The following is a 26,607-nucleotide window of genomic DNA, read 5'->3' on the forward strand; positions in this document are numbered from 1 at the left end:
ATATTAAGTATGCTTGTTTTGCACATAAAACAATGTAGAATGCTTCAGTTAAAGAATGTGCAGTTTTTAATAACTCTTTTATTTATTTCTTTCCTTTTTTATACATTAGCTGTGTTTTGTGGTGACCCTGGTACTCCTGCAGAAGGACGCCTCAATGGAAAAAGTTTCACCTACAGATCTGAAGTTAGCTTTCAGTGCAGACCCCCTTTTATTTTGATAGGCTCTTCAAGACGATTCTGTCAAGCAGATGGTACTTGGAGTGGAATTCAGCCAACATGCATAGGTAAAAACTACCACTACTTATGCTGTTTCTACTGAGAATATTCTTGATAAACTACTACACGATCATAAATCTAGCAATGGGCTATCCAAATATAGAAAAAAATCTCTGTAATATAAAAAGAACTAGTAAATAAGGTTATATTTTGAGTATAAGAATTTTAGGATAAACACAATCACATATGAAGCAATTTGTAAATTCACATAATTACTTGTCTGCTGGAAATGCAGAATGTCAATATGTGCAAATGCATAAATTTGTTCTATTTTTAGAATCTCTTAGGTATGCAGTAGACCATGGCAGGTTAAAGACCAGATTTTGTCACTGGAAAGTTCAAGGCTTTTCTCAAAATCAATCCTAAATAAAAAAGCATTTTGGACTTTGTGAAAGTGGCTTGTACATCTCTGATCTTTTGAAATTCTGATGAATACCCAAATTCTCTGTTTTTCATTGACTGATGTGCAACCGGTATTCTTTTAGCATATTACATAATAAGGCTGAGAGGGCACAGAACTGACATCCACTGGCAATAGAATTTGATCCAACTTGGGGTCACTTGCTAGAGAAAATTATTTGTGTCTTATAATAAAAAAATCTTCTTCAATATTTCTAAACAGTGACATTCAGATGTAGATTGTAGCCCATTTATATACCTTGTTACAGTAATATACCTGCTTTTTAAAAGAGCTGGGCTGGGCACTCTGGAAAAAGGTGGTAAGTATGTTTTTTTTGAAAGCAGCCTGTATTTTTAAATGAAGGCATTAACAGTCAACAGAATTCTTTTATATGAGTTCAAAACTTCTGCTGTCCATAGTTTTGGTAAACTGGGCAATAATCTTACACTTATGTAGGCGAGGTTTCCAAAACCTAAATTTCAGGTCTACTGAAAAGAATTAAATTAGAAAATGTCATCATGGCATTTTTGTTTATACTTTATACAGTATAATATAGTAGCATATAGAAAGAACTGCATCAAAGATATAAGTATTTTAAATCATAGTTTTTATGTTATTGTAAAAGTATATATATTGTATGTATATATTTATTTATTTATTTATTTATTTATTTATATATTGTGTGTATATATATAAAAGTATGTATACATAAAATATATTGTATTATATAATCTGAAATATTTAAAGTTATAATTTCTAAGCAATTTGAAAGTTAAGAACAGCGAACAATGACACCTAGAATGACAGCTAAGGGTACCATATGGTGCAAACTTTCATATTTTTGGATATTGATAATTTCCTTAAAATACTTTGAGAAGTCCTCCTTTTTATCCCCACTGTTTCTTCAGATGAGATGAATCTTAAAAAGTCAATTCAGCTTCATGTGTCTATTATTAGCAATAGCACTTCAGCTAATAATTTATAAAAAGTTCTTGAGCTGTTAAAGCAGCTCAAGGTCAGGAGCATGTTTGCTTTTTATTCTTGAACGTTAGGTCAACATCCACCTAACTTTTGAAGCCCTTGGTAAATATCAGTCCAGTTGAATTTTTATACTCTACTGATGTTCAATATTGAAAAGGGGAGTTAGCCAAGAGTGAAATGATATATAACATTATTGTAAGTGATAAGTTCAATTTTCCCTCAACAGAAAACTAAAAATTGTTACAGATGAAATAGAGTCCCAAACTCTGTTCTTCGTAATTCAGTGACAGCACCAAAGCAGACTCTGTTGCCAAGAGATAATCACATCCTACAAAAAGATCCATTGGATCAAGTTCTGTGCTGTCTAACTTTTGGATGTCTCTGGGCAGCCCCAAAACCACCGTCAGAATATGGACATTGCTGATTTAAAAATAGTTTCAGGCTTCTTTAAATTGGGCTTATGAAAGCAAACATCAAACAATTAGCTATACTCTGTTGCCATGTGCTTTTTTTATGGAGGCAAAGTAATTGAGCAACAATTGAGATAGTATTCCATTCAAAACCTGTTTTCTTGTTGGCATAGGAAAAAAAAATATATATAAAAAAATTATTTTACTTGTTATAAGAAATTGGGCTGATTATGGGTTTGGGGGTCTTTTTGGGGGGGTTATGGATTTTTAGTTCAATTTTAGGTTTTTTTTTTAGAAATCCAAATTAGTCATTAAGCTGTTCACTTGAAATGAAGAGAAACTAAAGATTTTCCTATATATTCCAACTACATTGTGAATAGTGAAATATACTGCGGATTCAAAGAGGTTTAAAAGGACAAGATTACTTAAAAATAATCGTAACTTTAAAGTCTGCACTGCCAGAAATACCTACAGAAATTACTTTTAAATAATGACTATGTACTGAAACAAATTACTGTTATATATCTTGGAAATTTAGTTGGAAATACTAATGTGATACATAGAAATGCACACATTCCATTAAAAATTGAATTCTTGTCATCACTAGATATTGATGAAATGATTTAATCTTTGCAAACAGTTTTTGAGTATTCTTTCCATACCCCAATAATATGTGTTGTGTTTCACATTTTGCATTTAGATCCAGCTCACAATACATGTACAGACCCTGGTACTCCACATTTTGGAATACAGAATAGTTCCAGAGGTTATGAGGTAATTTTATTATTTATTAGCTTTCTAAAATCAAAATGCATTTAATAATTACATATATATTAAGTTTCCTAAGAAAAATTTTCTATAGGCTTAAATGTCTAATTCAAACCTTATGGAATTTTCACTCCCTTTTTAATAAAAACTCATGCTCTAAATTTTTTTACAAACATCCAGCTTAAAGAAAGAACTTCTAACCCTGCAATATATCATTTGTTCAGTCCTTTACAAGACTTCAGTAGGGAGAGATATTTATAAACTGACTACTTAATATGATATGGCATGATATAATTACTTTGCTTTATGATCATAATTCTTTCATACATTGATGAATAGTCAGTAAATACCTAAAAACCAAAGACCTGTGTGATCCAAAGGCCATGTAGTCCTTGACAAAAAAGTCAGCATGTGGCTTTACTAAATTAGCAATCTATGTTATATTTGATTCAGTCAGAGAAGATAAAATTATTCTGTGTTGTGTCCAGGTTCTCTGTGATGAATGTCCTCTCTATAATTTCCAAAGTCCTCACAGGTTATTAGTTTAACAAGTGGTAGGCAGAAAAGTGATTGAGGAAATAAATGTAGATGCAAAAATGACAGTCGTTATATAGATTGATAACCTTCATGGGATAGATTTTTCAGATGTAAATATGTGTGATTGGAATCTAAAATATGTTCTGTTTGGGTTTCCTGCATATTTCTGAACCTAGGGCAGTGTGCCATATTCCAATCAAGTTACTAAAACAGTTTTTCAAACAGTCCTTTCTGTAAGTTCCTTTGGTTATCGGTACCCTCTCTCTCTGGCAATTTTGCTGTCTTTTGTTGCTATGGTTGTCATCTCTTTTCTGCCCTTTGTGTTCCTGCCTGGCTCACAGACACCAAGGCACCTTTTCCTGAGCCACATCTTGTGGCCTTACCCCTGAGGTTCTACTTCTTGCAATAGGTGCCTTTCTGTTGTCTCATCTTGACCCTCTACCTGTCCCCATTTTCACTTCAAATAGAACTTTACTCTTTGCCCCTAATTTGGTCAGGGGGTTGTTTTCTTATTTCTTCCCCTTTTATCTGCCTCATAAATGGTCTTTAATAACAGAATTGTACTGACCCATTCACTGTTCTACTGTCGACCAAGAAGGCTGATTTTCTCTTCTCATTCACCTCTAGAGGCCCTAGTAAATCTTCATCTATTCTATATTAAATATTTCTCAAGTATGTGCTTTCACTCTCTAAACACTATTTGGTACAACAACATGTAGACTTCTCTCTAATTAGTAGTGAACTAGATGGCTTTTGGGTTTTTTCATATGTGATTAGTGGGCTTCCTGTTTGTATGACTTAACCAGGTTTCTAAAAAACAGCTTTTAACAGTTTTTAATCATTATAGAAGTGTGATGATAGCCAGAAGACCTTTGAAGGGTTTTCCCCTACCTACCAGCATCCTATCTTTCTTCATTCATTGTGCCTTTTGTGCTTCACTGAGCTGTGAATGTTACAAATGCCCCAATGTTTTTCATCCAAGTGTTATATACAGAGTGTATTGGTTTTGTTTTAACATTACCAGTAAGATGAAAAAGCAATATAACTCTGTAACTACCTTGAGCTTATACATTATTTTTTGCTTGGTCTTTCGGAGCAGTGGGAAAAGATTTGCATATCATTATTACTGACAGATACCAGAATAGGCAATTTCACAAGGAAGATGACTTTGAGTCAAGACTAGCTGCACAGTGTTCTCATCCCCACTACAGACATGCTGTGTGTCCTTGGCAAGATAGAGATTATAAGTTTAAAAATAGCAAGAAAGACAAGTCTACAAAGCCTTATCAGTAATTTGACCTTTAAAAATACCAGTGATTTTCTCAAGGTACTTCAGAAAGAAATGATATTGCATTTGCTAAACATCTATCATGGTAATCAGGTTTTATGTACTTGGGTGTATGTTTAGCAGTTAGCCATTTTTGAAGATGCTCACTTTTAATTTCCATTACAGTCCTGCTATGACATTTGCAGTGCAGACCTATAACATTTCTATAACTGCAAGCTCTTTCACTAATATGCATCAATCCCTACTCATTTACAACTTACACAATTTTTCCATGTGATATGTTTCTTTATTACTAAGTCACATAATTTCCAATAATGTCAGTTTTGTCTGTCCATATAATCTCTCTCTCGTCTGTTATGAAAATTCTGTATTTCATGCAATTTTGTGTCTAGTTTTCACATATTTCTATTCTTAGTGGAAATCTAAAGAGCATTTTCTCAGTTACTTTACCTTTTCTTCTGATCGCAGTTGATCATAGGAAGGCTTTCCATAACATCATTCTGCTAGTTGAACACCTCAAATACAACTTAGCCTATAGTAACAAGTGCAGTGTAAGAAGTCGTGGCCTGGAGTTTTCTCTATTGCATTTATTTGTAGATGACACAGTTCTTTGTAGTTTTTTCTTCTTCCTTGACTAACCCATGTTTTGTTAAGTCACACGAGCCTTTGAAAGAGACTTTATGGTCAAGTTGTATTGAAATATATGCAGTGAGGTACAGAAAAGAAACGCATCTCAGGCATTTACTTTGGTTCTGTCACACTGACTAACTTAGCAGCAGAAATGTATGTGCGTCATTCTTTTCCATGTGAACAGCCTTGTCAATGTTTTTTCCTCATATTGTTTTCAAATAAGGTTACAAAAGATCAATTGCTCAAACTTTTCATCACGTAAAAAAAAATTAGCCCTAGAAACTGTGAAAAGCAGACATTTTTATTATTGAAAAAATCTCTGTATTAACTTATCACTGTCTTGAGATCTGACTATATGTGATGGATGTCTCTTCTATCTAACATTCTGGTTTGATCCTTAGGTTGGGAGCACAGTTTATTTCAGATGCAGAAAAGGTTATCATATTCAAGGATCTACCACACGTTCTTGTCTTGCTAACTTAACCTGGAGCGGCATACAGTCTGAATGCATTCGTAAGTCTGGTTTCTATTCTAATGAATTAAAATACTATTTTAAAGTTACTTAAAATACAATTTTAAAGGAGTTACAAAGTGAAACGTGGACATTCATATATGCAACAAAACCAGGAAACTATTTAAAACAGATTTTTAAATGGTTTTTTGTTTCCTATTTGAAGACCAAAGTTTTATAGTGAAGTTCAAAATAATTCTATTGATGGTATTCAAAAAGAGTCTGTCCTCACTAACCTACTGCATTAGCTACTTTAATTTAATCTAGGATATTTTGTGTGCATGTATTGGATTAATAAAGAACAGAAAGTGATCTGAAATATTCATGGTGTATTTTGTTGACTAGCATTTTGTGAACCATAAAGTACAACCAAACAAAATCCATTTTTTCCAAACTATGCACGGTTATGCAAATTATTACTATACTATTAGCCCTGTATGAGTTGAAGGACATCAAATAACTATTGTGTTAAATTACACTGACCTAAGCTAAAAGTAGTTCACTAGAATGACCTTAGATTCTTATCCTATTTCAAAGTATCTTTGGATTGTTATAAATGAACACCATGTGAAGCAGAGATATAAGCATGCTGGGTAACCATATCTGTTATAATCAATGTTCTATGACAAACCTTGTTTTGGAACCTCTATTTCAAGTGAAATCTATATGCATTTATTTAGCACAGTAACCACTCTAATTTTCAGAACACAGAGTGGAAGTTATACTTGAAGCTGTGACAGTACAATAATTCATCAATCATTGAACCATGTACAATGGCGTGTGTTTGTCTTCATTTTAACTCTTTTCTGATTGCAATGTGATTTAATTTTGTTTTATTTTTTTCAAAATATATTATAGTATCATTTCCATCTTCCCACAATAATAAAACTATGCACTCTGAGTGTTACTTTTACAAACTGTTAAGAGACATTGTTAAAAACTATACAGAGTTTACATAATCAAAGGGAATAAGTTGGCATGCATTTATTTCAAATTGCTTACTCTAATAATGTGAAAACTGCTTACCACCACTTTTTCTAACTCTAAAAAACCCTTTGCAGCTCATGCTTGCAGGCAACCAGAAACACCGGCACATGTAGATGTGAAAGCAATAGATCTTCCAACTTTAGGGTATACATTGGTGTACACCTGTCAGCCAGGATTTTTTCTTGCTGGTGGATCAGAGCATCGGACATGTAAACCAGATATGAAGTGGACAGGAAAATCACCTATTTGTAAAAGTAAGTCATCACTTGTTGGGTCCTACTTGGTTGGAATTAATTTTCCCTGGCATTTTTATTTTATATGGTAGGATTAATTTTTTTTTTACTTACCAATTAAAGACAAGCATGACACAACGACTTTTACTTTAAGGGAGAAACAGTGAAGAAATCAAAAAGTGAGTATAATATCTAGAACTCATGGAGGAAGACAATGGGATATGTGTGTGTAAATGCACAGGCACACATACATATTTTTACCCCTAACGAGCAAACAAAACCTAAGCAATATAAAGCATTATCCTTAAGTGTATTTATTTTATGTCACAGTTTTAAGCAGTGTTTCAATGTATGTGTTTAATACATGGTTTTCTATTAGGAATGATAAAAGTTATTTAATATCTTAGCTTTTAGATTCATGCAGGTGTGATTTTTGTCTAAGGAAATCTTCTAAAATAAAAAAGAATAATAAAATAAAAAAATTATACTAGATTCCTCTTTTATTTATATCAGTGTAACTTTCATCACTGTAACTTTGCTAGAGTAGATCTCAGTATATAGTTATGAAGTCTAAATTTGCTCTTCACATGAGAATAAACATGGCTATAAGTTCCCAATTCAGAAAAATAAAATAAAATAAAATAAAACTATATTTAGAATATGAATAAAGGCAAAATAGTGAGATGCCATGGGAAAGTTGTTTGCAACATGATTTTTAATTCTAATATATCAAAGTATGACGAATATTTAATTTTCCTTAATGTAAGTGTAGACTTCTTGATTCAGCCTCGTCGTATGATCTATACATCAGAATTTATCTTCTTATTCTATATCCCTAAAGGATGACTTTTCATGCTACTGATTAGTTAATAATTTGAGATAAATGAACTTTTATGTTTTTTGGAGAGGTGTTTGTTTTATTTATTGAAGAAAAAAGACATGAAAGGTTTCTATAAAAGGGATTTTTTTGTTTTATTGGCTTACATTTTAAGGTATAATTCTCATTTAGTGTCCCACAAATTTGTGCTTTCTTAGCAACTGATCAGTCTAATTAGTGAATTTTGGCTTCTAAAGGGAAAAAAAAAACAAAACACCAGGTAAGACCAAATCATCCAATGGGACATTATCCTTTCTAAAGTGGCAAATGGTATGAGTCCAGAACTTGATCTGGGGTCAATGGACATAACTTTCCTGAGTGTACACAAATACAGCAAATTACACCAGTTATAAACCTTTCCCATGACATCCGATCCTGTTATCTTAATCAAGCTATCTGGCCGTTGCTGATTTGTGTCATAAATGCATCAATCTTATTTAACACAATTTTTACTATTGTGATATACTATTATTTATAATTAAAGATAGTATTTTTCTCCTCCATAAGGCTCTCTTTTATAGCATGACTGATATAAAAATTTTGGGCCTAACAGTGTCAAATAATTGGCTAGTCAGAAAATTTTGCACAGAAAATATTTTTATTTATCTAAATTATTTTCTGATAGTTTTGTGCAAGTATGTGTATAGGTTTAAACATGAAAAGTATTCAAGACCAGTTACTTCTGTTTTAAATATGGCTCCATTGGATTAGAGATGATTGCATCCATCAGGCATTGTTTTACCATTTTATTAAAAAAAAGAAAAAGAAAAAAAGAAAAAACCCACACAAGTATGTTCATGAAAATGATAATTTGTCTTTTTACTTGTAGGTAAAGGAGTGAGAGAAGTTAATGAAACAATAACTAAATCTCCAGGTTTGTATACAAGAAGAGCTTTAGAACTAACTAAATAAATTGATTTACACCCTAGATTGTTATGGATAATAAAATTATTTCCCATATTTAAGTATTTGTTACTCATTTTCAAGGAATGTTAATGTTAAGATCTTTCGTAATAACAGATGCCATGTAAAACCTATTCTATTAAATTCTTTCACAAACAATTTTTTTGAATTTCTTTAGTACCAATTCTCTGAATTGCATAAAATCTCTTGTCAAGAAAAAAAATAAAGCATTTATATACAAAACTCAGATTTGATGTAGTTTTATATCAGAAAGATTGCTATAATGGAGAGCCTTATAATGAGTGTATACTATAATTGCAGGAATTTAGTTCAAAGTTCTGCACTTTACATTGCAAGTACTGGAAGAAATATAAAAAAAAAAAACCCACCCCAAAAAGAACTTCAGAAATTTTGGTGGCCTTCATGTCATGAAAACTCTCCATGTACTCCAAGATAGGGTTTCTGGAACTGTGTGAACACCAGGAAGGTGTCAAGGCAGGCAGACATTACTTCTGCTTTCCTATGCCACCTTGTGATGTGTGCAGTTAACCTATTCCTCCTGCCAGTGACAGAATAGAAAAATACATCTGAGAAATCCTTAATGCAGGTCCTTTTAGATTCAATCCTTTTCAGAAAATGAAAGGCCTAATTTTTTTATTGAGTTATTTAAAGAAGAGCAGAGTTGTCACCAAATAAATGAGCTTGCAATTCTATATTTTGAATTTTAGCAAAGCTGCAGGGAAAATAAGATTAATGGTTCATGCTTGTGGCAATTCACAGAAGGACTCTGGAGAGTAGATGGGATAAAGAGGTATTTCTCTAATAGTTAACCTTCCTGGTGAGTTGTTAGTGAGAGTGTCAGGTGAAACCATAAATGAGTTCCTCTGAAATGCTTTACTTCTGCAGATTCACAATAAAGCAGGATGTAATGTGCATTCATTATAGTTAATATACAGTCTGCATTTATTGGGGGATTCACCTCACCAAATACCTAAGGTATGCATTATTCTGCTGCCACACAGATTTTAAAGTTTCAATGCCAAATTAAAATGCAGACCTAGTCTCCAGATTTATCCACTATGCAGAGTATCAATATCAATTCATACTGTATCATGTCCCTTACAACTAGTTCTGATAAGTAAGTACTATTTGAAAAGTTGTTTTTTTAAATTAATTATTTTTTTGATTGAAAATACCAATAATACTAATCAGAAAAGGGAAACTATAACATATGACAATAATTAACAATGAAAGGTTGTAAGCTGTTTTCAAAAAACAAGTCTGCACTAATATTTTGTCATTTAAAATTGTGAATTCTCTTTGGTATAGAACACTGTATTTTGAAGCACTTTCTTTACTGTGTTATCTCGACTTTTTGGTACAATTTTATTTGCTGTTATCTATTTTGAACAGAATTAAGTTAATATTGCTAAATTAGAGTTTTTGTAACAGAATAATTCATATTCTGATTTATCACTTTTAGATATCTGCATACAAGTTATATTTGTTATTGATTATTAAGTTTCTTTTTTCCCCAGAGTTAAGCAATAGTAAATATTTTTACGTGATTGAGTATACACAACTAAAGAATCCTTACAATACACATTTGAAGTTTAAGAACTGAATTGCTCTGGTTTCCATGGTTCTCACAGCTTTGTACAGTCTTCACAAAAATGTTTAGGAAACTGTTTTAATGAGTAACCATGGATTTTCCTAATTGTCTTGTTCTGAGAAGAATCTGCAGTCCATGCAGTATTGGAATAATAATACCCAGTTCATTTTTCTCATTCTGCTTTTGCCCACTGTGGGTGGGAAAGGCAGGGACATTTTAAGGGTTCAGCACAATCGACTCAGAGCCACTCCAAATCCTCAGCAGCATCCCTGGGGACTGCAGCACTTGCATTTTAAGGTTTTACAAAAACATGACTGGGGAAGCAGAAATACAGTTTTTTCCCCTACTAAATTCTGTCCATCTGCACCAAGTGCAAATTCAGTGGTACTGTTTTGTAAAACTTAACAGATATTATTGACAGACAAACTACAGAATGAAGATGTTGAATTTGGTGAAAGAAGTATGGAGTCTGCTTCTTTATAAAAGCCTTAAATAGTATCTCTCAGGTTCATACCGGTAATACTAGATGTTCACTTTCATGTGAATTTCATCAGACACAAAATTTTAATTAAAATTGATTTTTTTTTAATGCCAGGTTTCAAATTTATGCTATGTCACCATTTTAGCAAAACAATGACAAATACACAGAAAATAGAGTCTAAAAGTTCCTTTTTAGAATCTATATATATGCAGAAATTATATGATTTCCAAGGACTGTGAGATACCAATAGAAATGTAAACTTTCAGATTTATAGTAGTAATTTGAAGTTACCAAGTGTAACTCCTGCACTGAGTTTTACTTTGGAAATGGAACACTTAAGATTCTACAAAGCTGTTATACTCAAAGCCATATAATAGGTATCTGCTCGCTTGGAATCCAGTGGAGGTACCGATGACCTAGGGAGGTTTTCAGATCATGCCACATTGAGTCTGAACACTTGCTTGTGACTTTTGCAAAATTTGAAGGCAAAAGCCACTTAAGAAGTTATTTATTTAGTTGACAGCTAATCAGCAATCAGTTTTTCAGATATATTGCCTGTCAGGTATAACTGCCCTGGGTTTCTGTTTGATTTTTTTTTTTTTTTTTTGCGATAAGTGATTAGATAGAGGAGGAAATATTCATAGAACTTATTCAAAATGGATACAGCAGATACCTACACTGGTAAATTTCCTTTAACATAGATGGCTACCTTTGCATGTGCTCACTGTTTGATAAAATGCAAAAAAAAAAAAAAATCCAATTATTTAATTTAGATTTTAATTAGCAGGGTGTGAAACACTTCTAATGTCAGTTTAGCTATTTAGCAGGTGTCATTTGTAGTGGTCATGGATAGTGAGGGTGAATTTTAATAGTTGCGAGGGCTGTTATTTTGTCAAGATATCATGTGATTGGTTAATGAATTCTTTTACTGAAGTTTTATTTTGATTCTTAAAATTTTTCTTCTTAAATTGTAATGCTAGATAAACTTATAACTAAGTGAGAAAATCTCTGTTTTCACATATCAGAGCAGGGAACACTGGGTGCTGACTGGCCAGAAGGAGGGTTGGTCTCTTTCGACCAGCTTTACTGTTTTTTAACTCCATTGTCATGTCTGAAGGAAGTCTTTTCCAAATTTTATAACACAAAATCATATAAGAGAAATATAACAATATGTAGGGGAGAAATGAATGTTCAAGACATGTAGCGCCTTGTAAATGCTTCTGATGTAAAATCTTCTAAGAATTTTTTTTTTCTGTTTTTAATGAATGTTAATATTACAGATACTGGTGAGCGAAAGACCTTTACTATTTTGTAGGTGATTTGGACACATATTACAAATATTCAAAACACAACATTTAATACCTAAATAATTTATTTTTCTTGTGTAGAGGAAAGATACAAATAATGCCAAATAAATTACCCAAATATATATACTTTTTCCAATAATTCATACTTCATTTTAGAGGATTTTCAGATAATTCAAACTGCAGTTGCTAAGAAACAGATCTTTTTTTAAATGAAAAAAAAAATTTCTCTGAAAACTTCACTGTTCACAGGTGCAGTAATACTGTATGGAGAAAAATGACTGATAAAACTGTACTTGAAATTCAGTTAATTCAGTTGAATATTCAGTTGATATTCAGTTGAAAATCACACACAGCTGCTTTTTTTTCATGAAAAAAAAGGAATGTCCTAAGAGAGTGTCTCCTTCCAGCAATCCCTGACTTCAGAATATTATTCTCTTTTTTCTTATCGTACCTTAAGGCTACAGGGCTTTAGGGGAAGAGTCCATTATTTTCTGTAATCTTGAGGACATTCACTGAATCACACAAGCTATGAAGTGTGAGGTTATTTAAGAATGTATACTGTGAGGGAAAGGTGTAGTATATCACATGCAATTCTTTGGAAAGGTCATTAGATATACAATCTTTATTGTTGTAAAATTTTTACTATAAGATCTCCTTAGAATAGTGGATTGATTCTGTAACAGAACAAATAAAGAACATAAGTATGGCTAGAAAGATTGTTACTTTGTTGTAGTTTACTTCTTTCTTTGTTTCTTTTTCTCACTTATTTAGTTCCCTCAGATGTGTTTTTTATAAATTCACTGTGGAAAGGGTTTTATGAGTATTTAGGAAAAAGGCAGCCTGCTACTCTCACTGTTGATTGGTTCAATACTACAAGCAGCAAAGTGAATGCCACATTCATTGAGGCATCCAACATACAACTCAAATTATCAGGTAGGTTCAGAATTTGGTGTTAAATAAGGTGTTCTTTTAGTTTATTTTTTTAATATGTTCAGTTTCTATGTATTTTCATCCAAATGAAAAACAAAACAAAAATTTTATGCTTGCACTAAAAATCTTTCTCTGTATGTTTTGCAAAAGGAAAGGTTCTAACATAATGGTCTGCATGGATTTCAGTCAATTTATATTCACTCTATTTTTCCTTTTATATTCCAAAGTATGGTTTATTCATCTCAGACTGTTGAATAGAATTGATGTGTTGAACTCACAGGTAATATTGGTGTGGCAGACAAAGTGTATATAGGCATTTTAATAACTGTTCCATTGAAAAGCTCAGTTAATCAATAGTTTTTAACATTTAAAACAATCTGGTCTTAATAATGGCATAGCATAAAATAGGTACGGATAACTAAATAACTTTGTAAATTATGCACACATTTAAATCAACATCATGCATTCCTTTCTGCACATCTGACTATATAGTTCAGATTTAGCCTCTCATCACAGGTATATTGAAATGAGCATTATCAGCTATCACTATCTGTTAAGGTCAAAAGTTCAGAGAGAGTTTCCATAGTTGGCTGCCAAAAAGAAATTTTCTTTCACTGCACTACTGATATCTGCTACAACTTATACTGTTGTGATGTGAGTCAAATCCATTTCTTTATAGTTCAAGGAAATTCCAGGCATGGAATTATATCCGTATTCAGAATTATTGACAAGTTTTCTTTTATGTAAAAACTTAAACAGTACAAACCAGTCTTTGCATTCTATTATTGAATATGATGAGATGAAAGATGAGTTAAATAAGATCCTGCTATTACCACTCCTTAAATCTTGGGGTTTTCCATGCTGTAAAATTTAATTACAAAATCTTTTCCACAAAATATTCTAGTTCTAAAGCAATACACATAGATTTGAAATGATATTTGAACAAACTGGTTGAAAATTTCAAATGCATGTCTTACCTCCTTTATATTAATAGGTGTTTACAAGAAGGAAGAAGCCCATTTGCTCTTGAAAGTTTTTCAGATTAAAGGACCCAGTGACATTTTTGTAAGCAAGTTTGAAAACGACAACTGGGCACTAGATGGTTATGTAAGTAACCAGATTGCTAAGGATAAATCTTGCTGAGTTTAAATTTTGAAGCAATTTCTGATTACCTATTTAACTCTACCTATTTTTTTTTGTATTACAAATATGGAAAACAGCATTCTAGGTGTCAGCATAGACATTACATTAACTTTTCTCCTCCAAAATATGTATACGAAATCCTATCTGCCATACTCCATCTAGAATTTTTAGTTTACGAATGGGAAAGTGGAGGGAATCAGTGCCATGGTTTTGCCTTGTTTCCTTGGATGGGAGAGGGAATTTCACCTTTAGAAATATTGTCCTTTTTTGATTTGGTAAATAATTCACTGTAATAAAATTACATCTAATCTTGAAGAAAACCAGTGCTGTTTTACTCGTTGCCTTCCTCCTTTCTGCCTCACGGTGCTTTCTATGGAAAGTAATTTAAAATCTGACAATTCAGCAGGCTTCTATATCAGTACACTAAATTATGTGTATGGCATTTGAAGAATTTTAAAACCCAGCAATATAGGTCAGATAATTTAAAATCATTCAAGCTGTTATTTTGAAACTTTAATACTGTTGCAAATTAAAAATAATAAATATTGTATAAGCATCAAGAATTTACTAATGTTTTAAAGGCTAAAAGTGAAAATCTGGACTCCATATTATGTATTCTAAGTCAGAAAGACAAATGGTTTAACATTGTTACTTATTTGTTTCAGAAATTCTTTTTTTTTTCTGTTTCAAAAAAAAAATTCTAGGTATCCTCAGGGCTCGAAAGAGGTGTTTTTACCTACCAAGGTGATATACATGGAAAAGACTTTGGAAAATTTATGCTCCAAAGACAAGGTAAAATTTTTCATAGAATTTTAATATGTCTACTCTTTTGGGATCTTGCACGATTGAATTCAACAAAATACTCAATTATCTAGCCAAAGTGAGCACATTTCTTTCATGCCACTACTCTCATAAAAGACTTAACCAAACATGCATATTTGAAATTTACAGTTCAAATCCTAATTTAACTTTGCTTAACATGTTACTATCAGAAGTTTTCTAGTACAACAACCTCATGAGGACAGGATGCTCTTAAAGAGAATGCCATTGCATGTGTTTGCTTTTTTTTGAATATCTTTTTGAAAGTAACAGGGGTGTCACGGAATGCAAACACAATTGCTGCTCAAATGTATAAGTCATTTAAGAAATTAAAGGGACAGAATCAAACCTAATTTTGATAGTGTCATTTGGAGACTACTTGTTGCTGGTGGATGTTTTCAGAATGTATATGCATGTGGACAGAATTCTACTTCATTGTCAGCAAGATGAAGTGAGTGTCTGAGGTATGTGTTAGAGCTACAGTTCAAGTGCTCCAGCAACTGGTATAAAACTAGTCATTTTTTTCATAAACCGATTTTTTTTCATAAATAAAAAAAAATAAAAATAGATAAAAATCTCATAAAAACTAAAAAAAACCCCATTTACTCATTAAATATTAACTCCTAAGATATTTTTGGCAAATACTGTGTAGGCACCTGCATTTCCTGATCCTGGAACTAGTACAGAGTGGTCAAAATATGGTATATATAGAGAAAAATACTGGTCTAGGAAGAGGAGACCCCCTGGCCAATATATCTATAGCAAACTATATGTACACTGGTGCTGTACCCAATGCCCTTTAGAGTTCTGTCAAATTTCCCTTGTATTTCTTTACTCTATTAACTACTGTAATAGGTGTTATGCTCATCTTGGCCACCTTTCAGATTGCTAGATATATTTAGTCACAAGGGGCAGAAACCTGTCTCTTCAGAGCCTGAGACCAAGATCTGCCAGTTATGGAAGCCAAATACAAGTCCAGTCTTCAGAGTAAACTCTTGTGTAAGACAGACAAATGATTTGTCTGCCTGTACTTTCATGTAATCCTTATTAGTGTAGTATCTAAGCTGCTTTTGTTGTCTGAGTATAAAAGTAGAGCATCAATGTTTGTTCAAACATATGCCTGTTGGGTTTATTTGTCATATATGTATGTATTTGTGTTGGGCTTTTTCTTAATCCAGGTCAAAAAATATATCCATTTTATGCCAACTACCTAATAAAAGTTTGATTCTATGTGAAATTGATAACTCGAGGTTAAATGAAGAACAAGCAGAATGAGAGTTAAACAGTTACAGAATTGGAAAACATTGTCCATAGAACCCTGAAGTGTTGCAATATGAGAGCTCAGTTTGTGTAATTCAAAGGTTAATAAGTAGATGAAGTGTCCGAGTTACATGTGCATTCCTGGACTGAATGCCTCTCATCTTCAACTTTGACACCTCAGCAGACATCTTGCTGCAAATGCAGATACAATCTCTTTTACAAGATGGCCAACTTGTCACTGATTTATAGAAATAAATTGCTTAGTCTCTATTGAGGAAATTACAGCTAAAAGAAAACAGCAAATTTCCATCCAATACAGGTCATAATATCTGTCAATACCCACTCATATTCAAGGATAACTTGCTTTTATTTTTAAATTTTATTCATGGATATTCTGCTGAGGTAATGATCCCATATGTCCTCTGACTGAAGACTTAACATATTTCTGTTTTTTCAGGAAGTTAAATTATTTGCTGCCTTTACACTAAGCCAGAAATACACATAAAGTGCATGTACTGGTGCATACATAAAGCAATATCAATTCTTCACCTGCACCATACTTCGAAGCATTTACTGAGAACTACTTGCTTAAGTGTGAAAGGCCAATCTGTTTGCTAAAGAAAGGCTGGTCTCACTGGATATGCTCAGTCTTGGAACTTAACAGCATGAAAACAAAAAGAACTTCTCTTTCTTAGTACAGTTCATCCTCTTTCATTCTCTTTCTTTCTTTCCTATAAGAAGCATTTCTGGTTGTAGCCTTAGAAAATAGGGACAAAGAGATTTCTGCTATCAGTCTATCAAAAGATCTGGAACTCTACTTGAGCCTTCCCAAGAGGCCCAAGTTGTGACACCAAATTATTTAACTTCTTTTACCAAGTTATCAGTCATTGCTGGAGGCTTTTGTTTTGTTTTGTTTTAGCAACTTTGTCTCTAAACGCTACAAGTTTGTGGCTAGATTCGTTTTCAGCAATTGCTTGGTGCCTGAGTCTCAACACTACAGTTCTAGAACGTTTATTCTAAAATCTTTTTAATTCCAATCTAGACTGTCCCTTAAAATTGTTTGAAAAAGTGGCTTTGTGAAAACAGAGATTTATTTCACCAAATTATTATTTTCCTGTATTTATTTCCTCTGGAGAAACACAATGACAAGACAATGACCCACTTCTCCTAATTTTTTTTTCCTTCAGGGTACTTTTTTAGGTTTTTTTGGACTGAAATGACATATTTTGACAAAAATATGAAATATGGATAATTAATTTGCACTATGATATATTGGGTCAATGGCTGTGAAATACACGGCATTTCTTGAAATGAATCAGTTCTTAAAAGAATTGAAATCAGGAGATGTGAATTTTAAATTTCACTGTATAAATCGTCCTTCTTCTCCAGATCATCTGACACAACTTCCATCATTCATGAAGAAACTACATCTAAACAGGATACTCAGAGCTTCAGTGTACAAAACTGTTGTATGGTAGCCAATGCAAAAATAGATGGCTAAGGGTAATGAGCTAGGAGATTATGTGTTAGTTTGCGTTTCCCCTGGTTGCTGCTAGTTCTAGGAGGCTAAAAAACACCCTGTTATTCTGTGAAATGTTAAAACCCCCATTTATAATCTTACTGGATATCCCTCTAATAAATAACACAATTCCCAGTTAGAAAGTATGACTGTTTTAATGAAAAGTAAACCAAATTATCTTTTGCATACACTTTTGTTTCCTGTGTGTATATGCAGATACTTCCACTATCCTAGTTTTAGCTGTGTAGCAATCAATACCTTGATTTGGGCAGTACAGTAGGCTTTCCTATTTCTTATCATGATAACACTGTCAGAAGAATTACAAAATTAATATCAGGATGTATTTAATCACTAACATCTATGAAAACTGTTGTAATAGGAAGACCAGACCATTTTGAAGTTATAATGCATCTCATGCATGAATAAAATTCCAATTATGCAGAATTGCAGCAATGTTGGTTTTTTTCATAATGAAAAGTACACCCAATGCACAGCCTGGACCTGGTCAAAACTTCTCCAGTGCCAATTATGGGTTGTAGACTTCAGTGAAAAATTTCAAGCTTGGTTGCCCTAAATGTGGTACTTCAAAAACTGTAGAGATTTAGAATATTTGATTATTTACAGTAGGAGTTTTGAGTAATAAATATTAAATGTGAATCAGTAATCAAGAATAGATAACTTAAAAATAAGTTTTTAACTGTTAAGTTTGTGCCTACTTTTAAGTGTTTGGTTACACAATTATTTATTTTTAATAATTAAACATATCAAAACTTTCATAACAAGAATTGCTTATTATGAATTTCAAACTACTGTTTTGGTTTAGATGTATTCTGGTTAGATATTTTATAATTTTTCTGCTACTTATAAATGAAACTCTATCTATCATGTATATTCCATGATAATAGTTTTGAGATATCAATTAAGACTTCATTAATCACACGTATTTCTGTTTTGAAATTTAAATAAAAGTTAGACTATTAATTCCAGATTTTTGTTGATATAAGCTGACTACAATGCATTTGATCATTAACATATTTTTTGTTAATTACTCCAAATAACTGGAAAAACAGCTGGTGATTATGATAGTTAAGGATGAAGAAAGTGGTAACTGCATGGGGTTTTTTTTCCATAGTCTTCATTTCTTCTAACCAATAAAAAATTCAAATTTAAATTAATATTTCTAAAACTTTTCTTATCTGTGGTAACTACTTTAGTTTGTCTGACTTTATTTGGATAGGTTGAAGAATGAGCAGTGCAATGTGCAATGCAATACTATTGCATAAATTTATGCCAAAATACTTTCCATACCTTGAGTCTTTGGACAAATACTGCATTACTGAAGTCCAAGGATTTTTATAATACACTGGTTGTATTCTAAACCAGTTCAGTGGTAATTAAATACTCCACAGTAGTGTGATAAAGTTCATGATACCCAGCTACCACAACAGTAGGTTTATTAATTTGAAAATGTCTTCTTTCACCAGTTCTGCAGAGAAATATATAAAGTCTGAAATGTGACAGAGGCATAAGACAGTGAAAAAGATTGTCATACAGTATTTTGTCATGTTAACTGGTCAAATTTGGCAACACTGAAATTCCTAGGGAGGTTGACTTTATTTTAAAGGCAACTTAATTACTTCCCAAAATTTAATATATTTTTTAAAACTATGTGTACAAAATATGTTATAATATTAATAATTCAAACATCTAAGGTGTAAAGATATCTCACAGAACAAAAACTTATTTCATTTGTATTTTGTATTGAGTTTGAACTGCAAGAAATCATAGAATCAAAGAATGGTTTGAGTTGAGAGTGACCTTAAATGTTACCTAATTCCAAACCCCTGCACTCACTAGGTCAGGTTGCCAGGGCCCCATCCAATCTGCCCTTGGAGACTTCCAGGGCCCATGGAAGAATTGTTGCTTTTTTCTCAGGTTTTTTCTTTCTCAGTTTTTCTACTTAGTTGTCTTAGTAGACTGCTGAGAGCAGCACAACGTCTCTGCTATAAAACTGCTTTGTACTAGAGTCCTAAAAAGACTGATTGACGCGGTTGCTATCAGTGGGGTAATTGTGGTGTTTGAAATACTGTGTGCTTATGGGTTGTAGCATATCTAAGAGGTAAACAGCAGTGTCTCCTATTCTCCTCCACTATCATCAGCAAATATATCCCAGAATATAAGCACAGACGTCTCTGTATAATATAAGCCACATCCTCTCTGTATTTTAACTCTATCCTGGTCTTTTCTACTTAGATAGAATCTTTATTTCTTTCTGAAGAAATGTGAGTTCAAACTGGCAACATGGAGTTGGCTCTCAAAATATATTTTTTGTCTATATAAATTTTATATATTTTCATTATCTCACAATTTGAATTGTTAAGATGGCCAACTATTTAAGCAATTTAGCAATGTATGCCTTTGTACTGATGGAAAATGTGTTCTGCAGAAGGCCTTGCAGTCCAACTTATCTGCTCATTCACAAAAGGAACCCAGCAAGGCCATGCCATGGGCCACTGTGTTTGAATTCTCTGCATCTCAGTTTTATCCCAGTGCAAACACAACTTCCAGAGGGACGTGCACACAGGTGTACAGACTTGGGAGTGCTACTGAGCCGAGCAGAACCACTGTGGTTTATTGCGGTCACCTCAGTTTTTTCTTCCTTGTTCTTATTTGTTGTGGTCTCACATTGCTTGTTGCTTCTAAGCTGATTATTAAGACCGTTGGAATAGAATTAAAACTTTTGCAGTATTAATATATTTTGCAGACGTTATATGGCTTAATTTTCTTAAATTGACTGAGGCGTACTTTGTAAATATCTCTGAATACTGTTTCCAAAGAATTTTGATAGTTACTGATGTATTATGAAGTGCTATTAACAAGATTTTTACTATGCTGTTGCATGATATTTATTTAAAGTTTTTAAATAGCATCATTTTATAAAGACACCATTTTCTTTCACCCTTGAATAAGGAGATAGTTAGATAACATGGGAATTTTATTTCTTCTCCTTTTGTTTCATTTCAGGTCCTTTAAGTGCAGATACAGACCTTTCAAATCACTATTATGGTACAAACAGCAGTTCGGTTGCAGCTGCCATCCTGGTACCATTCTTTGCTCTAATATTATCAGGGTTTGCATTTTACCTCTACAAACACAGGTAATGTAAATATTGTATATCAGTAACTTCATAAGGTTTTGTAGTTTTGGTGGGTAACTGTAATTAGAGAACAAATACTAAAGTTTTTAATACCTTTAGTCTAGAAAGACAAAAATTTATGGATATTCCGACAAAGGGGTTCGGCACAGGGCAGTTCTTAATGGTGAAAATTCTGAAAAAGGAGTCACTCTGTTAAGGAGCAAAGAAGTATGAACCTTCTTGGTTCATTAGGCTGAACCAGATTGAATTCTCAGGTCACATGTTCCATTTTTTCATTTTAGTGCTTTATTAAATTGAATATATGCTGCTTCTTTCAAAATGCTTCAGAGTATTAATTATACAAGGTGAAAAATCTATAAATCCCATGAGGGAACAGCCCATAATGAGACTACTTATAGTATGTGCTGAGTCAGCTTGTGGATGCTATTAGAATTGGCACCACTTCAGTTCATATTAAAGTTTTATGTGACTAGATAATAGAATAAATCCAATCATCTTGTCTGAAATTTGGTTTAAAAGCTTGTATCTGTGTATCTCCTGAACATTTGTTCATTCTGAAATCAATTTACAAAATGGTATTTAACAAGAACACGATTTTAAACACCAAGGGTATTTTCTGGTTGCAAGAAATCACATGGATAAACTGAAGTCTGCCATTGCCCTGTGAAGGAGTAGTCTGTCTACTTGCCTCAGCATTAGATGATTTGGGAAAAACAAATTGCTATGGGGCTTGAACTTGTGAACTCCAGTTAAAATGATCCATGTCCTGAAATGTAATATAGTCTTTTATTGGTAAAAACTGCTCAGCAAGAACTGTCAGCTATGTCTCCAAACTTGTTGTAAGATGCCTTTCTGATGCCTACAGGTCTACATTTTCAGGTAGCTCCTGTTCTGCAGAGGAGAGGGGTGAAGCCTTAAGAGCAGCTTGAATGCACAGGCATTCAGATCACGAGAAGAAATGGAACAATATTCCGTTGAAAGAGAAGGCAAACTCAAAAAAAAAAAAAAAAATTGTGACATAGGGGTACATTTTGTGGTTTATTCTATGAAATTTTTAATGTCCTACATAAGCAGTAGAAATATGTATGTATGATAAAACTCATTTTTCAGACAAGCAGCTGTAATCCCTCTGTTTATGGTGTGGCTGGTGCAGCACTGAAGTTCTGTCTGCCTTAATCTAATATAAATATGTTAGATACTTGAAAAAGGAGATGTTCCTCTTAACCTAATCTTTCAAAGAATATTTCTTTTCTTCTGCTTTCAATTAATTTCTTCCATTAAACCACAGTTTTTAGAGGGGATATCAGTGTTACATTGCCATCAGAAAATTACACGTTGAATAGTGATGTAAAGTAATTTTAGGTCAGCTTTATTCTTTTCAAAACTAAGGATGTCCCAATGGAAAGAGAACAGAATTTGTGAGTTTTGAAGGGACTTTCTTGAAATGACCTAATGACCAGAGTAACACCATGAAATTTTCAAAATGATGTGATAGTAGTTATGCCCCTAGAGGCTTTCTATATCAGAGAATTTGAAGGTCTTCTTAGGGGATTTTATGAATGTTTCTGCTGTGCCTACGTCAGATTAATATCATTTAATTAGAACTGGGCTTGTTAAACCTTTTTTACACAGTTTCTACACCTTTTATCTGACAGGCAAGGATTGCTTCATCAATGAACACAGCATCTAAGCCTTTCTGAACAAAATTAAAATATATTTAATTACTTACACTTAGGAAAGCTCCCAGTTAAGTTTTCTAAGATGCTTTTGTAATTATAAAATCAAACATGCAGAAATAAACATATTATGAATAATAGAACTATTGGTATATTGTCAATTTCCATTACTGACATATTTCAGTAATAGCTTTCCCTATCTGCTATCCAAAACAGAAGAGTTTTCTAAAAAAAGTTTGATTTTCAAGAACTTGTTTTCTGAAGTTTTATAGTAATATTCTTTTCTAGATTATTTTACATTTATTAAGCACTGAGCACTTACTTTTATACTCCTTCATTTCCTTTCTTGCCTTATTTCAATTAGATATACAAACTGATATACTGAACCTCCTTATTATATACTTGTAGATGCTAAAAGAGTTAAGGTTAAAATAGTAAAATATGGCATCATAGGATATCATTTTATTGGATATATATCATAAAGTTCACACCATTCTGGTTTAATTTTCATTTAATTATTGGCTTAATATGTTCTAACAGAGCTTTGCATAAAAATGTGAATGCCCTTGAAGTTTTGGTATCTCCTTCATAGTGAGAAAAGACTATTAAAAATAAAAGTGTGGTTCCTTTCAGTATCATTTGATGCTGACTTGTCAAAATTTATGTGAGTATTAGTTAGGATTTGATCAATCTGATTACATTTGGACAAGGTATTTAATGGTGTTTATTGTTGGCAGCATTTATGGAGTAAGGCAGACATGCTATGAGAGTTCTGTCTGGAGTAACTGAAATTGCTGACACTTATCTGAAGGTTACTACCACTAGCAGTGCAAGATATTTTGGACACTTGCTTTCATATGTAGATGGAATGGAAATATTAGAATGTTTATTTTCAAGGGTTACTAATGATAATTTCCCATCTTTTTTTTTCCCCAGAACAAGACCAAAAGTACAGTACAATGGGTATGCTGGACACGAAAACAGTAATGGACAGGCCTCATTTGAAAATCCCATGTATGACACAAACTTAAAACCCACAGAGGCAAAGGCTGTGAGGTTTGATACGACTCTGAACACAGTTTGTACAGTGGTATAGCCTTCAGTGCCCAATATGACTGATTCATAGCCATACCTCTGATGGACAAGCAGTAATTCCTTTGGTGCCATATACCAGTTTCCCTTCTTCTCTCGGCTTTGCTGCTGTAATCTTTAACATCTTCTGTCAGCCTACATGCAGCTAAATTTTCTGGTAAAAACATGTCAGTCTTCGGGGGATCAGACAAAGAATATTTTTTCATCTTAAAGTTGGATCAAAATGCCTGGCTGCATCTGCTTCAAATCAAGGCACACTCTAAGGAAGACTGCCGAATCATGCCACTTTGTCATATTTGATGCCTCAGACTTTCATATTTGTATGTGGCTGGGTGCCTTCCAATGCGTTCTTCTGGGCACTTGGATAAATTCTTTGAGTACTGTGACAAATGATAGCACCACAGATTATCCCCAGGAATATTCTGAAGAAATAAAGCTCTCCTGAAGAAGGAAACAGCCTTCCTTGAGGTTGCATACATCTGAAAATGCTTTACCGTTGAAATCTTGAAAAAAATTAAGGAACCTTAGAGTGTATTTCATTCCTAGGGCAGTTTTGTCAATTTCCCAATCAGCCATTAATACAGCAAAATGTTAATGCACAATATTTTTGCACTAGGGTGTTATGGCTGACTGAGTAAGATACTGGTAAAAATATACAGGGTTTCTACACTGTCCATTGTATATAGACATTCACTCACTCTTTGCTAAGCAAAACATTCCACACAAAATTTACTTGGAATATTAAATTATGAGCCCTATGCTTAGCACCAGTTAAAATCTTGTGCGATAGACAATAATATTTCTTTTGTCAATTTTTTACTAAATTTCATTATAAACCTGAAAGCAAGTCAACGGAGACTTTCAGCTAGAACAAGAGCCCATTTCTAAGAAATTTTCATTGCCACTATTGTTTTCTTCTGCAATCAGTCATCAATCACCATTGTCAGTATCATACTATTTAACAGCAGGGGGGTTAGCAGCTATTGCTGCTTGCCATGTACAAATGTGAATAGTAATTTATTTTAGATAGCTCATAAAAGCCTGTGAGCCTGTGCTCATAATACAGTCTTCCCTTTTGCATTTTTTTCCATTTTTTTCCTGTAATATGACATCATTTTCTGATGTTACATGGAACTAAACCACATTACAGTAGCATATATAAACCCAGTGCAAATGGTCTATAACAAGCTGTCATTCAGTTTCTACACTGAACAAAGAGAAATATTCAACTATCTTTCGTGTTTCTTTTGAGATTTTTTAAACACACCGCTTACTGCTTTTGTACTTATACAGTTTAACAGAGACATTTATAAATATGAAGGCTGAGTAAATCATTAACATTTTCTTAGAATTAGAGGGTTTACTGAATGAAAACAAACCAACAAACAAGGTGCCATAGGGCATATTAATTAAATTGAGTTTTAAAATTAGGAAATTACAGGAAATGATGGAGCAAATTCTGGTTTCATTCATACTCATTGAGCTCAAAAACCAGAAAAGTTCCTTTTCTTTTCTTACAATTCAGGGTTGGTTTTTGATGCTATCATTTTGTTTTAGTTTTCTGAATTTCAAACTGTCCTAATGTCCATTTCCTATCAAAAACTGTAGAAAAATGTTTTTGAACTCCTTATATGTGTAAGTCTGGCTCTTATATACAAAACAAAAAGGTAATATAAGCCCAGTAACAAGTTTCAGCTAATGTTGCAGAACCCAAAGAAAATTTCAAAGGTAACCCTTGGTCAGCTTAACAACTACATCTGTTAGATGAAAAATACCAGCAATATAATACAGCATTGTAGGGTCTCCAGCTGTTATATTCTTCATATGAGCAAGAAACTCTGAAGAAAATTTAATAAATAATCCTTTCCAGTCAGTTCCTTGTTCATTTTGTTAGTAGTTTTTGGCATTCTTCTTTGATTCTGAGATTGTGCAGTAAGTTTAATTTCTCTCTCCCATCTCAGAGCCCTTCACATTTCCTGAGAAAAAACGAAGTCATCAGATGAATTTGTTGTCCTGATCCTCCCTCATGTAGAGGAATTTGCTCGACAAATGAAGAGCTTCTGTAGGAACAGTGGTCCAGGAAGGGAAGCTATTGTGTGATTAAAGTTTCTAACAGGTGTTCAAAATTGACATTACTGCTTTGGAGGTCTTCCTGTAGCGGCAACAACAGAAAAAAAAAAAAAAAAGTGGAGTTTTGAAAACAAGATACGTAGCTATTATTGATGTTTTCTACTCCTGTCCTTACAGCATATTCTTCAGTGCCCTGTCTCACCACCAAAGAATGTGTTGTAGGACAGATGCCAGAAAAAAGAATAGTTAAAATATTCAATCTTTTATGTTAGAGAGTGCAGATCCCATGACTCCTTTATGCAGTGGTTCATTTTGGGGAGGTTATGTAAGGATTACTTATCCTAAGTGTTCTTTAATCAGGGACACTCAAAATAGGGGCACACTGACAAATTATCCTAACAAATTTGCTTGGAATAATGATTAAACAGGAGCTTCAGACTGGAACCCAAGTAAAACAAAACTCTCGTAGTTTCATCGGTTCTGTCCACACCCTTCAAATGCTTCTCCCTGTTTGAGTCTTCTGCTGAGGTTGAATCCCTTTCTCCTGAACTCATTATGCAGAGGGCTGTGTTTGCATACATGGTGCTTCATTAGAATGAGACTCTTAAAATGATGTGCAGTGGCTGGGTAATGGCAGCCAGGAAATCTCCTTTTTGAGATACATGCAGAAGACTTTTTCCCCCAGAGTTGACCAGATCATTATGACGGGCTAATAATACATGCTATATATTTTTTTAAAAA

At 33.1% G+C, this 26,607-nt stretch overlaps 1 protein-coding gene across 1 annotated transcript in view; it reads left to right on the forward strand.

Moving 5' to 3' along the window:
* Positions 1-25,354, forward strand: part of LOC114071484 (CUB and sushi domain-containing protein 1-like) — a 38,509-nt gene extending 13,155 nt beyond the window's left edge. The window contains exons 7-16 of the mRNA XM_027909313.1: positions 110-283; positions 2,767-2,840; positions 5,691-5,802; positions 6,862-7,041; positions 8,727-8,771; positions 12,972-13,133; positions 14,125-14,237; positions 14,978-15,065; positions 20,896-21,028; positions 23,641-25,354. Of these exons, the coding sequence (XP_027765114.1) occupies positions 110-283; positions 2,767-2,840; positions 5,691-5,802; positions 6,862-7,041; positions 8,727-8,771; positions 12,972-13,133; positions 14,125-14,237; positions 14,978-15,065; positions 20,896-21,028; positions 23,641-23,800 (1,241 nt within the window). The 3' untranslated portion in view covers positions 23,801-25,354. The remainder of the gene's footprint in view (positions 1-109; positions 284-2,766; positions 2,841-5,690; positions 5,803-6,861; positions 7,042-8,726; positions 8,772-12,971; positions 13,134-14,124; positions 14,238-14,977; positions 15,066-20,895; positions 21,029-23,640) is intronic.
* Positions 25,355-26,607: the final 1,253 nt, after the last annotated feature.

This window comes from Empidonax traillii, unplaced genomic scaffold (assembly GCF_003031625.1).
Source record: "Empidonax traillii isolate 1590-97213 ecotype Southwest subspecies unplaced genomic scaffold, ASM303162v1 scaffold2045:size41244, whole genome shotgun sequence".
NCBI lineage: Eukaryota > Metazoa > Chordata > Aves > Passeriformes > Tyrannidae > Empidonax > Empidonax traillii.